The sequence below is a fragment of the Stegodyphus dumicola genome, chromosome X1 (genome assembly GCF_044657685.1).
Source record: "Stegodyphus dumicola isolate Sdum_Otavi_A_Nest chromosome X1, ASM4465768v1".
NCBI classification, from domain to species: Eukaryota; Metazoa; Arthropoda; class Arachnida; order Araneae; family Eresidae; genus Stegodyphus; species Stegodyphus dumicola.
The window spans coordinates 193,004,475-193,017,341 of NC_140780.1; the positions used below are offsets into that span (position 1 = coordinate 193,004,475).

The 12,867-nt window shown below is 31.9% G+C and overlaps 1 protein-coding gene across 4 annotated transcripts in view; it reads right to left on the minus strand.

The window, feature by feature from the left end:
* Positions 1 to 753: 753 nt before the first annotated feature.
* pyr (pyramus) overlaps positions 754 to 12,867 on the minus strand; it is a 123,346-nt gene continuing 111,232 nt past the window's right edge. For all 4 annotated transcript variants that reach the window (XM_085807684.1, XM_085807683.1, XM_085807685.1 and 1 more), the window contains 3 exons: positions 11,378 to 11,664; positions 3,622 to 3,682; positions 754 to 2,392 (listed from right to left, as the gene is read on the minus strand). In XM_085807684.1, coding sequence (XP_085663810.1) covers positions 2,199 to 2,392; positions 3,622 to 3,682; positions 11,378 to 11,664 — 542 coding nt within the window. In that variant the 3' untranslated portion in view covers positions 754 to 2,198. The remainder of the gene's footprint in view (positions 2,393 to 3,621; positions 3,683 to 11,377; positions 11,665 to 12,867) is intronic.

Genomic DNA, 12,867 nt, shown 5'->3' on the forward strand with positions numbered 1-12,867 from the left:
CAGTAGTAATGTTGATCACTGCTGTATGAATGCTTACCTTTCCATTCTCTCATAAACCTTGTTATCCCTGTGATGAAGGTATAATTCAATTTATTTATATAACAATGTTATCTTTTCCTGAAGCACATACTGCTTCGGATTCTCTTTTTCTTCCAGGTGGGAACTGATTCACAAATTCCAAGCTAAATTTTTAGAACTGATGGCATTCAGAATATTTAAGTCAAATCAACTTGTGCTAAATGGCAAATTTTACAATCCAATTTTAAGGTCAGCCAACTGGAACTATTGAAGAAATGCAACTTTAATCTTTTGAAATAGTCGTTGGGTCACACCCAAGAAGTGTGTCTTGGTAGTGATGAAATTGAGAGAGTTGCCAAGATGGCTACAGGTTTTCTTCAGTTAAGTTATCAACAAAGTAATGACATGGCCTTTCAAGAACTGTAACTAATATGAACTTGAATTATGTTTCCTTTATTTTACATATTTTAATAATTTGAATTATTAGTATTTAGTTTAGTAAAATTTTATTATCTGAATATTTTAAAGCTGATGTGTAAACTCCCAAATCTGCTCCATGCCAGAGGGTGTTAATTCTATTGTGTGTGTTCGCATGGACAGATAGATGTGAGACATGTAGATCAGTAAATTGTGATATGTGGATAGTTAATTAATTTTATTATTATTGATTGTGATTAATACTGAAAATTTGACATAATGACTGCTGAACCATTCAATTGATTTATAGATCCTGTATAGGAAACAATACTTTTAATTTAAATAAAAATGCATTATAAAGACAATATTAAAACACTTCCTTTTGTTGCATACTTTCAAAAGCTAATTCTTTCATTTTACTTCAGTAAAATTTCTCATGATTTAAACAACATGAAGTAATCCAATGTATCCTGTGATAAGAGTACATACAAATTGTGAATAAAAATCTAATAATGTCTATAATGCCAATGATTACAGAAAAACAAAGAAATATAGTGAATTGAATTTGTATCTGCATTAATCAGTATACTATGGCATATGCATTCGCTTTGCATATTTTTTTAAATTCTACTCTACTCCAAATGAAATTTCATGATCCACATTAGGTCACTATATAAACAATATAGATCACACATGCAATGATTTATATGTAAGAAAAATCTACATATAATGAAACATCAAACTCTTTTATGTACAAAAGAAGGGACGAAGAATTTAAATGAACATGATAGATTCCTGATAGATTTTTTTATGTGTATATGATATTATTATATGCCAGAAACCTTGTAGCAGAAGCATAACTTACATTAATATTTGAAACTAAATGCAGGGATTCTCTATAATTGGGTTAGAAGTTAAAAAACAAATTCTCTAGCACAATTAACCCACTGAGCACCATGACCAGCTTTACAAGGTCATATGATTTTTTTGTCACTAGGTATATATTAGCTTATAATTTAAGATACTTTTTTTAATAATATAAATGTCATTAATTAATGTAAGCTTAAGAAAAATAGAGGCTAAAATAAATATACAAATTTAAGCTAATACAGGTCTTTATGACAGATCCATAAACACGCGCAGCTTGAAGGTTAATAAATACACATTAAATAATATAAACTTTTATAAAAGTTTAAATCACGCAAAGTTTTTTTTATAATCATATTTTGTCCAAATTAATATAATTATTTGTTATAAAATCACCTACGAGTTAATTTGAGTTTTTTCAAAACTCACAAAAAAGAAAATAAATGGAAGACTAAACATTAAGAGCAGTTCAGTAATCTGTCTAAGGGGATGGCACAAAATCAGTTTTGGTGATAATTTTGGAAAATAATGAAATCTGATTAACACATAAAGCATTTTGCAAACAGTGATGCTGTTCCATCCCTACAATATAAGTACCACACCGATGAAAACACAATGCAACCTTTTTTAGAAAAATTGACATAGAAATGCAGAAAATTTTTTTTTCCACAGATTAAGGACTGACAGTTGTAAAACACTACTTAACAGATATGCACATTTGTGCCTCTTCAGGAAAAGTTAACTGAGCAGCACAACAGCTTACACTTCCCTACTAATGTATTATGTAACACTGCACATGTTGATTCCTTATGTGTCCAGAAATACTGTATGAAAATCTTTCACATCCCAGTCAGTCAGCCCGAACATATATATAGTCATATACAAAAAATACTTTTTCAACAAAACTTTGCTCTTTTCCTGGCAATGGCATCTTCAACTGCTTTTAATTGTTTTAACAGTTCATCTCTGCGTGAACTAGCAGACTTTTTGGGTATAAGAGTAGGTCCAGTTTTTCCACCTATACCAAAAGATGGAGATACAGGTCGCTTAATTCCGGAATGAACACCAAATGCTGTTTTACACAATTCCTCTGAAAAAATAAATATTTTTTAACATTAGTGCAGCACAAATACATATTTAAATAATTACATAATTTAAAATCTGAAACCTTTCCTATTTTTGTTGTTATAACATTAAAAATACATTTACTTTTTTAATAAAATACAAAAATGTATACAGAAGGGAAGAAATCATAAAATATCTTTTCAGTTCTGCACAAATACTTTTCAAAATCTGTTGATCCAGGGAACCACTACAGTGCTTACTTTGGAGAAAGAAACTATACCATCCTCAGATAAACAAATTTTAAGAAATAATTGAAAATGCAGTTAAATGCTTGTCTTGATCTAGTAAACATCTTAAATCATGGATTTAAAATCTCAGCAAAGAACAGCAATAATGTTTTGCAGCAAATTTAGAAACAGTAGAGGAGACATTTGGGATGTAGCGTAAAGCATATAGGTTCAAACATTAGCATGATCTGATGTTTTTTGGTGGTACAGATGATTTCATGAAAAATGTAAAGATGCTTACGATGGACCCAGGGGTGACTATGCTTCACAGTTCTGAATGGATCAGAATATCGAAAAAGTAGTTGTTCAACAACTGTCAAAAAATCATTACTTGTCTCTTTAAATATCTTTTAAGTAAATGCACTGACTACTGAGGCAGGGAATTGAATTTTTGCATGTCATAATCTGATTCAGATAAATTTTGGTATCTTGCCTTTTTCTGATTCTAAAAGATTATTCATCAGGAATTTATTTCCAAAAAAAAAAAAGATTGTGAACTTCATATTCATAAAGATGTAATAGACTTTTAAAGAATATTCAGTATGTTAGGCCTAAAAGTGAAGTAAATGCATTATGGCTTATTACTGATGAAATGGATTAAATCACTAATGAAATATTAAATTACAACTATAATTTCACAAGTAATAAAAAAAGAGTATCCTTTCAAAAGTTCTAAAAATTGCTATCCTTTTTAGGGCCTTTTTGAAGGCTCACTAGTATATTTACAGTAATTACTGTTTGGAGAAACTGCAATAAGAATTCAATTAAGAACTTAAGTACTTTTATACAATATATTTTATCTCAGTTTAAACAGACAGACATTAATTAAATCTCCTTACATTTGTAACAATAACACTTCAAAGTAGCACTGTTATGCAGACTTCAAAAATTAACATGCATTATTTTAACCTACAATACAAATACTTCACATCTGCGATAAGCTAAACTATAAACAATGATTTATTACCTGGCTTCCCTTTAACATCAAGCTCCTTTTTTGGTAAACTGGTTAATTTGGATACTGCAGGCTATAAGAAAAGAAACATTAAAAATATTAGCAATCCACATCAACAAAAACAGATTTCCAATATTAGGCTGTAGAATGTAGTTTTTCACGGAATAACAATTTTTGCACAAAAATGTCTGAAAAGATTTTGCCACAACTTTCCTGTAACAAACTAAATAGGACTTTCCAATAAGTTCCAATAAGAATACTTACACTACTACTTCAAATTTAGCTTAATTCATAAAAAATTATTAGGAATTCAGTACAGATGAGAAATAAAAATTACACTACAGCATATTTAAGTTACTGAATTAAAAAAAAGTATTAAATTTTTACCTTACAGTTTTTATATTCGTAACTTGTAATTTCTATAATGAGCACCATAAGATATCAGTAATTTTAAAAAAGTACTGCTTTCACTGGATTGCCATTGGTTTTTATGCAACCGCCACGTACGTTCTGCAGGCATTACATTTTTGCATTCTTCATGCTTTATGGGATAAAAGTGGAATAATTTAAATAACATTGGTTACAATATTTTTGTCTATTTTCCTCTAAATGAAATTTCAGAGGCCGATTAGACGATTTAACACCGACAACTTAATCCAGGCTCAAACCATACTCACTGTAAACAGGGAGGCTGCATGCATGTTTTCTTTATCTGTTAAGTGAATATGAGCCAGTCCTTAAAAAGGTAATTAGGCATTATTCCTTTCAGATATACACCCCCACGTGCCTTGCTTTAAATGATTATATAAACAACAATTGCAGTCGGAACAATTTACACTCAAGCATTTTAGTTTGCAGTTTGGTGTGGGAACTTTTCTCCCTTAACTCTACAGAGAAATACCTTTTGGATAAATTATGGCACTGACTGATGGGTTAAAAAACTGTGTGGACATATTTTTGCCAAAAAAAAATCAGCATGCAATGTTATTTTTATATACACAGTATATATTTCTGAATATAAACCGATTCATGTGTAAGCTGAATGCATATTTTCTTAAAAAATTTCCCCGTTCACAATCCGTATATAAGGCTATATTAAAAAAAAAAAAAAAAATCTTGTAGCAATTAAAACGATGCCATGACAGTGAAAGTATTGCCATACAAGCAGAAAGGAATAATTATTATTTGAATAAGATCCACAAATTGTATAACAGACTGCCCAGGTATTAAATGCACACCTGGTAATGTTTAAAGCACCTGGTAATAACAGGAAAAGGTTGCTTGACAAATAGGACGAAAGAAAAGCATGATATTAGAAAGCATACTTCTCCTTCTTACAAGAGAAAAAAAATGAAGAAAGGTTAACTGCAGGTTAAAAATGGATAGACTATGGCAATCATGCTTATTTATCACAATGGTTGAGAATGAGACATTAAAGAAAAAACTTTAAAACTTCTTCACATCCAAAGATGCTATTTACTGTGGGATAGTCTTCAGCTACTGTTTTTTTCACTACTCCTTGCATTCTGAAGGTAAAACAACTGAGCCTTAAGCAAGCAGCACTTGTAAACATAGATGGAGTCCTACTACTTTAGGTTAATACTCAACCACATATATAACAATGTCATCTATACAGCACATCAACAAGTTAGGACAGAAAATTTTGCCTCATTCTCCATACTCTCCTGATACTTCCCAAACAAATTAATACAGTTTTAGCATTTCAGCCATCTTTTTTTTTTTTTTTCTTTTTTTTTTTGCAAGAAATGCTTTGCCAAAAATGCACCAGCTTGTCACACTGAGGAAAGTTTTGTCACTGCCACAGACACAGATTTTTCTAAATGTGATATAAGAGACAATGCACTGATGATCTTGTAGATTACATTGAATAAATTTGAATAAATAAACATTTTTCTTTTCCCAAAGTCCTTAAAATCAGTCATTTCATTTGACACAACAAAAAGGATCTTACCTATGTACCTAGAGTTCCGAGAACGACCGACAGTCGGGAGCTGTTCTCTGGTGCTTTACTGTGAAGCTGTCTCCACCACTATAACCTGACAGTGTGAAGGCTGTGTCCTTACTGCTCCAGCGTGTTTATAATAGTTCTTTGACGACTGTAACATGATTTTGGAGCTGTCCTAATTAATATTGGCTAAATAAAGTGTGTTTCGATACTTCATCAAGTGCTGTCGTCGATTCATTTCAAATCCACATGAACCCCGTACGAACGTGAAGGAAGAAAATAATGTAACAATTGGTATCAGAAAATAATGTAACAATATTTATTAATGAGAAATGTCTTCTTTTGAAAATGAACAGATCACAGACTGTAGTCATTTTGTTTGCAAAACAGCAACCATTCCATCTCATGCAGAAAAATGTTTTCCTACTCTGTCCTCTAGCATTATAGAGGCAGGCTCAATGGTGGGAATGGGAATGAGATCAAAGGATTATGGACGATGTTCAAAGTTCACTTTTATGTTCTTCAAGCCACTCTGTCACCAGTTTTGTGATGTCAAATGGTATACTCTCATCCTGGCTTTCAGGATGTAAAAATTTAACATTTAGGTGGATTTGGCCTGTTAAATGTCTTTGAGAAGGAAATAATTACCAAGAGCAAACACTAAACTAGTATTTCAATCTGTGCATACCACCCATGCTTTAAACTGGCCACAAAGCAATCCAGATCATAAGCACACGAAGTAAATCTGAATACATAACTTCTCCAGAATGGAACAACTAGGTAAATAAACTCACTCTGCATAATCAACATTTTACACTAAGTTCCATTCAAGCTTTGCCTGCCTGATACCACTGAAATTATCCTTTAACATGAGTGGTGGATGGCTTTGCTTTAACCTGCATGATCATGAATTAGACTTTCTGAAGTTCCCAATAGGCAGTTTGTGTACAAATGAGTTGAAGGGAATATTGAGCTTTGTCATAACTTAAATAACCATTGCTTTACTGTTTCTAAATGTAATCCTTTATAACATTCTATTATCTTTTTCATAATTTTTTTTCACCTGTGCAGTTACTGTGACTGGTCTCACTACTCTAGCCACACAGATACAACACACATCAGTATAAATTGATGGTTGATGTATAAAACAGATTTGCTGCCTTAGTAACGACCCAGATAAGGACCAATAATTTTATTCTTTGATACCTACATTGCCGATTTAGAGCCTACAATTCTATTTTAGTGAGTATTTCTAATATTTTGAAAAATCTAAACATAAACTTAAAAAACAAATCTGAAATCATTTAGTGTTCTACCCAGAAGTACATAAGCTGTTTTGAAATTTCGATACCTATACTCGTGTTTTATCACCCATCTCCTACATAATCTACATCAGGTGTTCCCAACCCTATGCCCCCAGCGCCTGCCAATTGTAACGTGTGCAAGCCGCTCTGTGATTACAATAAAATGTTTTAGTTTCCAATAAAATTCTACGTGAAAGTTTTCCTCATTTTTAATGAAAAAGAAATTGCATCCAACACAGATACTAGCACAAAGCAATATGCGACCAATCTATTTATTCATTTGCATGTATTATTAACTCTATCCAACGATAAATTCACCTTGAAAAAATAAATGGTGCTTGCCATCCGTCAGATATTCTAGAATGTGCTCTTATGCACAAAAAGGTTGGGCACCCCTGATCTACATATTCATTAAACATCCACGTGACAGGAATTTAACCCTGAAAACAAAGTTGCCCAAAAGTCACTACAAGAGAGAGATTTTTATTGGAATTCCAAAATCCTGAGCCACTTTGTGCTTGGATTTTTTGTTTACAATTACTGCATAAATTGTCAGAACACATTTCAAGATACATGTGTAGGTGCCTATCTGAGTGTACTAGGACTATACTTGAATGTGTATTATTTGCCTTCCGCACAAACATATTATTTGGCTGCTTGAAGAATTAAAAATACTAATACAATTCAAAATTTAATGGTTCATCTATGAAATTATTAAAATGCTTACAACTAATTACAGAGCATTTAGCAAAAAGGCGTAAGAAATTTTGTCACATATATAAGATGTTATAAAAACACACAATTATAAGTTTCATTAGGGGTAACATTCTCAGATTTTCTTTAAGGGCCGTTCCCACTGGGGTTTATCTGAGCTAACGGAGACAACCGACATAGCCGACCCATCTCCAAAACTAGTTTTCTCCCCATAGGACAGCAAGTTGAAAAATCTGAAATGCAGGCATAGCGGAACTAGACGACACATGGAACTGACTTCATTAGCTCAGATAAACCTCAGTGGAAATGGCCCTTTACAGGCAGTACAGGTAACATACGCTTTATGCTCTGAAAATTATGAATTTTCAATATTAAAAAAAAAAGGCTGCTTTTTACATACACATGCAACTATGTTTTCTTCTGAAAAGATAAAGAAGTATTTTAAATTTTGATTTTGAGAGACATCAAAATATATGAGATAGCAACACATTACTGCACTGTTTACTGCAATATATCTCCGTTATGACAATGTCTAGACTGACAAACAGTCCAACTATATTCAGAATTCCTCTCGTGTTTAATTACCCCTTCACATTCAACAATGAAACAAATAGTGAAGGGAACATATACATTTAAAATGTTATATGGAGACAAAATTAGATTACGTTTTAATTAGTTCCAACTTCTTGCTTACCTCCCCTCAGAACAACTGGTAAAAGTAGAGGTCCTTTCTTAATCAAAGGAAACGCATAAGACATTTCTGGAGAAAATTTTACTAGAAAGGTTGCATGAGGTTTAACCACAGTTACATGGTATTATCTCAACAGAGCTTTTCTTGTAGAATGTCTTAGCTGGAATGCACCTGTCACAATCAGCCAATATGTTCCATGGTCACATGAACAATCCCTACTCAAACCTAAACAATCTAAACAACTACATCAAAGACATTAATACCATCACTAAAATCTGACGCTGGCCTTATCACAAAAGTTAACAAAGGCAACCATGATAAGAATGGTACTTTACATTTGTTCATTTAATCTTAGTTCAATGCTGTAACATTTGCTTTATTGCTAACAAAAGAAGTGCTCTAATCGTATAGCACTGTTTGTATACACCTAATATTTATGCTATTATGGGGTCTATATATTTATGCTATTATTAGAAGTGTACGCTTGACCTAATTTGATAATGTATGCCCGAAATTCTTAAATCATCCTAAATGAAAACTATTTTGATTTATTTTATGGCCTAGTGATTTAAAAAACCACTTACAGTTCCCTAAAAATGTATCAGTACAAATTAAATAAATTATATTTACAAAAGAAATAAAATGAACTACCCGTTTTACAGAATAGATGTACAAAAGCACAGACAAATACTTTTCAGGATTTAATGAACTGATCATTAATACTTATCTTAAGAGGGAAGCAATACAACTATATGCTTTTCTGGAATAAAATCATTACTTTGCTGAAAGATCCATTTACACATGTTGAACAAAATTATCCGAAGATTTTCAGGAAACCGGGGGAGGGGAAAGGTATCGCTGTCTTTGTTGACTTAATCCATAAAACAAATAATGCAAAGGAAAGAAGTTCTTTTCCATTTATAATAACATTATGAAATACGAGATGCACCCATATAAAAGCACCTGATAAATTCAAAACTAATAAGAAATCTATTGACAATATTTAAACTTCTTTTACACACATAGACACACAAAATAAATACCTTGAAAATAAAAAAATCACAATTTCAATCACCATGCTTACAGGATAGAGAGTTTTTCATCAGGTTGTAAGAATTATGTTAATTTTATTAACAGTTAAATTTCGAGTTAAACTTAATTTCCTATCGCTTCTTAATTTCAACTTACCACTTCCGACCAGAACATAGTTTTAGAATCACGTCTGAATGCTAATGAGGAAGAGCAGCATTTAACAGCAAAGTTCTACTGTCTTAGTGAGAGAGATACCAGATATTCTGGCTGCACACGTCTGCCTTTTTTTTAGCCTACTCTCTTGTGAGCTATTATTATGCTCGGCTGTACTTTAGGCCCTTGATAGCTTTGCAGTCAATTAGCTTTAAGGGGCCAACTCTGTTAGAAATTTGATAGCTTCGGCTATATCTCTTTAGTCAAGATTAGTTTAGTTTAATTCTTAGTCTCTTAAGTTCAAGCCCAAGTGTCGGTTTATTGTACTACTCTAAAACGAAGTTTTGTTAAACTTAGTTTGAATAATAAAGGGTCTTTTCCCTTTCCAAGTTTATTCATTGTCTCATGAACTCAAGCGATTATTCGCTTACTAGTTCTTAAGATTCTTCACTTTCAACTGTAACTTAGAATTACACAGTGGGGAATCCTACAAGGTTTTTGATATTTTGGAAGTCATCAAACAGATTAAGAATGGCAGAAATCCTAGACTAATTAATTTCTATCTAGAGTTTATGAAACATCTAAGTTATAAGACTACAGCTGGTATTCTGGAAGTCTACAACCAGAGAAATTGGTATTTGTGCTGTATGGAAGACTATCATTATCCAAATTCTGAAAAAGAATAAAGCCATAGATGAACTGGCTAGTTATCACAATTCCCTAACGGAACATTAGCGAAAGTCATGCAAAAGATGACATCTGTTAATTTCAATTGGTTCCTGAAGACTTATTAACAACTAACTACAACTGCAGAGAATTTCTTGCTCCAAGTCAACACGTTGCCATATTGAACTAAATTGTAAAAAGATGCTTTAGAACATTGATACTTACAAAGTTGTTTTCAGGTACTAGGGTAGTACAACATCTCCTGATCAAATCTGTCAACACCACCCACAGTAAAGTTAAAATCACAAACTTCTTTTGGCTTTAGTTTTCCCTTTGCTATCCCTGAATAAACTGATACAGATAATGCATCAAGAAAAGAACTAAGCGTATTTACTATTTTCTTATTCCACAATAAAAGAAGCAACAGTGTCGATAGTGTTTGGCTGTGAAGAACCAATAGCATTAGCTTTCAATGATACAAACCTGTAGCGTAATCTAAGTGCAAAATGAAATGTGAAATATAAATATTACAATATTCTCAGCCTACACAGATAAAAAGATGGGATACATACTGAAAATAAAAGAAATAAGTTTACGCATGCTATTTTCACGTGACGAATTTTGTAAACCGTGGAAACCTCATGGGCTACGCAGAGGGAAGAAAGTATTGATTTAACCAGGACCAATATGATGAAATTATACTTCAATAGAGTAAGTACAGGTAAAGATTACTAAATGAAGTGATTGCTCTTGATCCTGGTTAAAGAGATAAAGAAAGCTGTTAAAGGGATATTTAAAGCATGTATGTACCAGCACACAGGATGTGAAACAAATCAGTATTACATGGATGTTGTAATAATACTGGTAATCTGAGAGGAGTTCAAGTTTTAGATATCATGTGATTATCATGAAGAGATAAAGAACTCTGAAGCAAGCATCATACAGCAATTTTAAGGCATGATAAATAAATGATTATGACAAAGCAATTTCTATGAGAACACAACCTTTGGATAGAATACTATTTTATACACTTTTATATTTAGCAACAGAATTTATCTGCAAAGAGCCAGATTTTGACAATGATGGAGAAACTTGGTTTGTCAGATTAGTTGAAGAGATATCCTGATATTCATTCCCAATGCATTATACATATTTGAAAAACAAGGGAGATGAAATAGCATTATCAAAATTTTATGAAAGTTGAATTGAGGTACATATATTTATGAGAAATATCACACATACCTTATTCAATAAAGTTAATTTAATCTGTTGTTTATGCAGACCCTTCAATGGTGGATCTTTAGTTACTCTGTCAGGTGGTGGTAATAGATGCTGAAAGCTAGGAAAAGGTGCTGGTGTTTCTACTGGCAAAGGAGGAGGCTCAGGTAATGAAGGAAGGGATGCATTTATATGAGGCACTTCAACAGTACTTTTATCATACTGTCGAATCCTTTGTATTTCTTCATAAAGACTTGCTGAAGCACCTTTTGAGTCAGACTTCTCAATGAGTGGAGAAGGTTTTTCTTCTTCTGAAAGATAATTGCAAATAATACAGTGCAGAAAATACAATTTTTTGTAATATAAAATTACTTATAGATAATAAATATAAATGTTTAAAAGAGGAAATTTGACACATTCTTTAATTTTAAAGTTTAGACTTATGTAAGCATTTTATATAAGTAGTTACAGTTTTAAGAGATTAATATTATGTACAACAATTCAAAAAGCTACAAAAATTACATTAATTAATAAATAATAGTGTAAGCTCTGAAAATGAAAGGATGAAATAAAATACTTGGGTTGATTGTTTTCCACACGACATATTAAATGACTGAACGCACATTTTATTAGTCACTATTTGTCAGCAAAGAATCACATAGAATCAAAAGAATACGAGATATCTTTGCTGTATGGTACGTAACAGCATCTTTTCCAGTTTAAACTCAGAAACAGTGGGTAAAACTCTCTATCAGCTTTGGCATCTTTAAGTAAGCTTCTGAATTAAACAGTACATGAATTAAAAATAACTTTTTAATCTCATGCAATTATTTTAAAAGGTTTCCAGTATCTTTTCAATGTGGGAAAAAAAAAGGGGGGGAAGCATATTTCCTTATTCCACATAGGAGTTTACAACACACATTACTTTTACAGTTAATGTGTGCTATCTTTTCATTTTCCTAACATGCACACAAAAACTCCTAAGACACACAATTCCAAATTAGCTGTCTAAAAATTTCAATGTTCTTTAACCAGCTATAGAATACTTTCTACTTATACCTATTTTATTCTGTGATGGAACATTCTTGTCAACCACCGCAAATGGTAAGAACATCTGTAATTAGCATGAAATTTGATGCCAGTACATTTGAATATGGACAGTTTGTTAACGAGATGCTAGATCACTCATTGATTTTTCACATATAGTGGTTTTATCTACATGTAACATCAGCAAGAGCTGATTTTCTTACAGAGTCCTCCATGAAATCAAGTGTGCTTTAGAATAACCTATTAAATCCAATCCATTTTCTTATATGGTAGTTAACTTCAATTAAGCATGAATCTCATGACGATGTTCATACAGAACAGCATATATACAATTAGAATAACCAGTGTTTGAACATTATCCTCAATATGAATAACTATCTGCATTATAAATGCAGAAGTAAAGGAAAATAGTTATAATTATTTCTAATCAAATTCAATCACTTCTCAATCAAATTCAATCAAGCCTA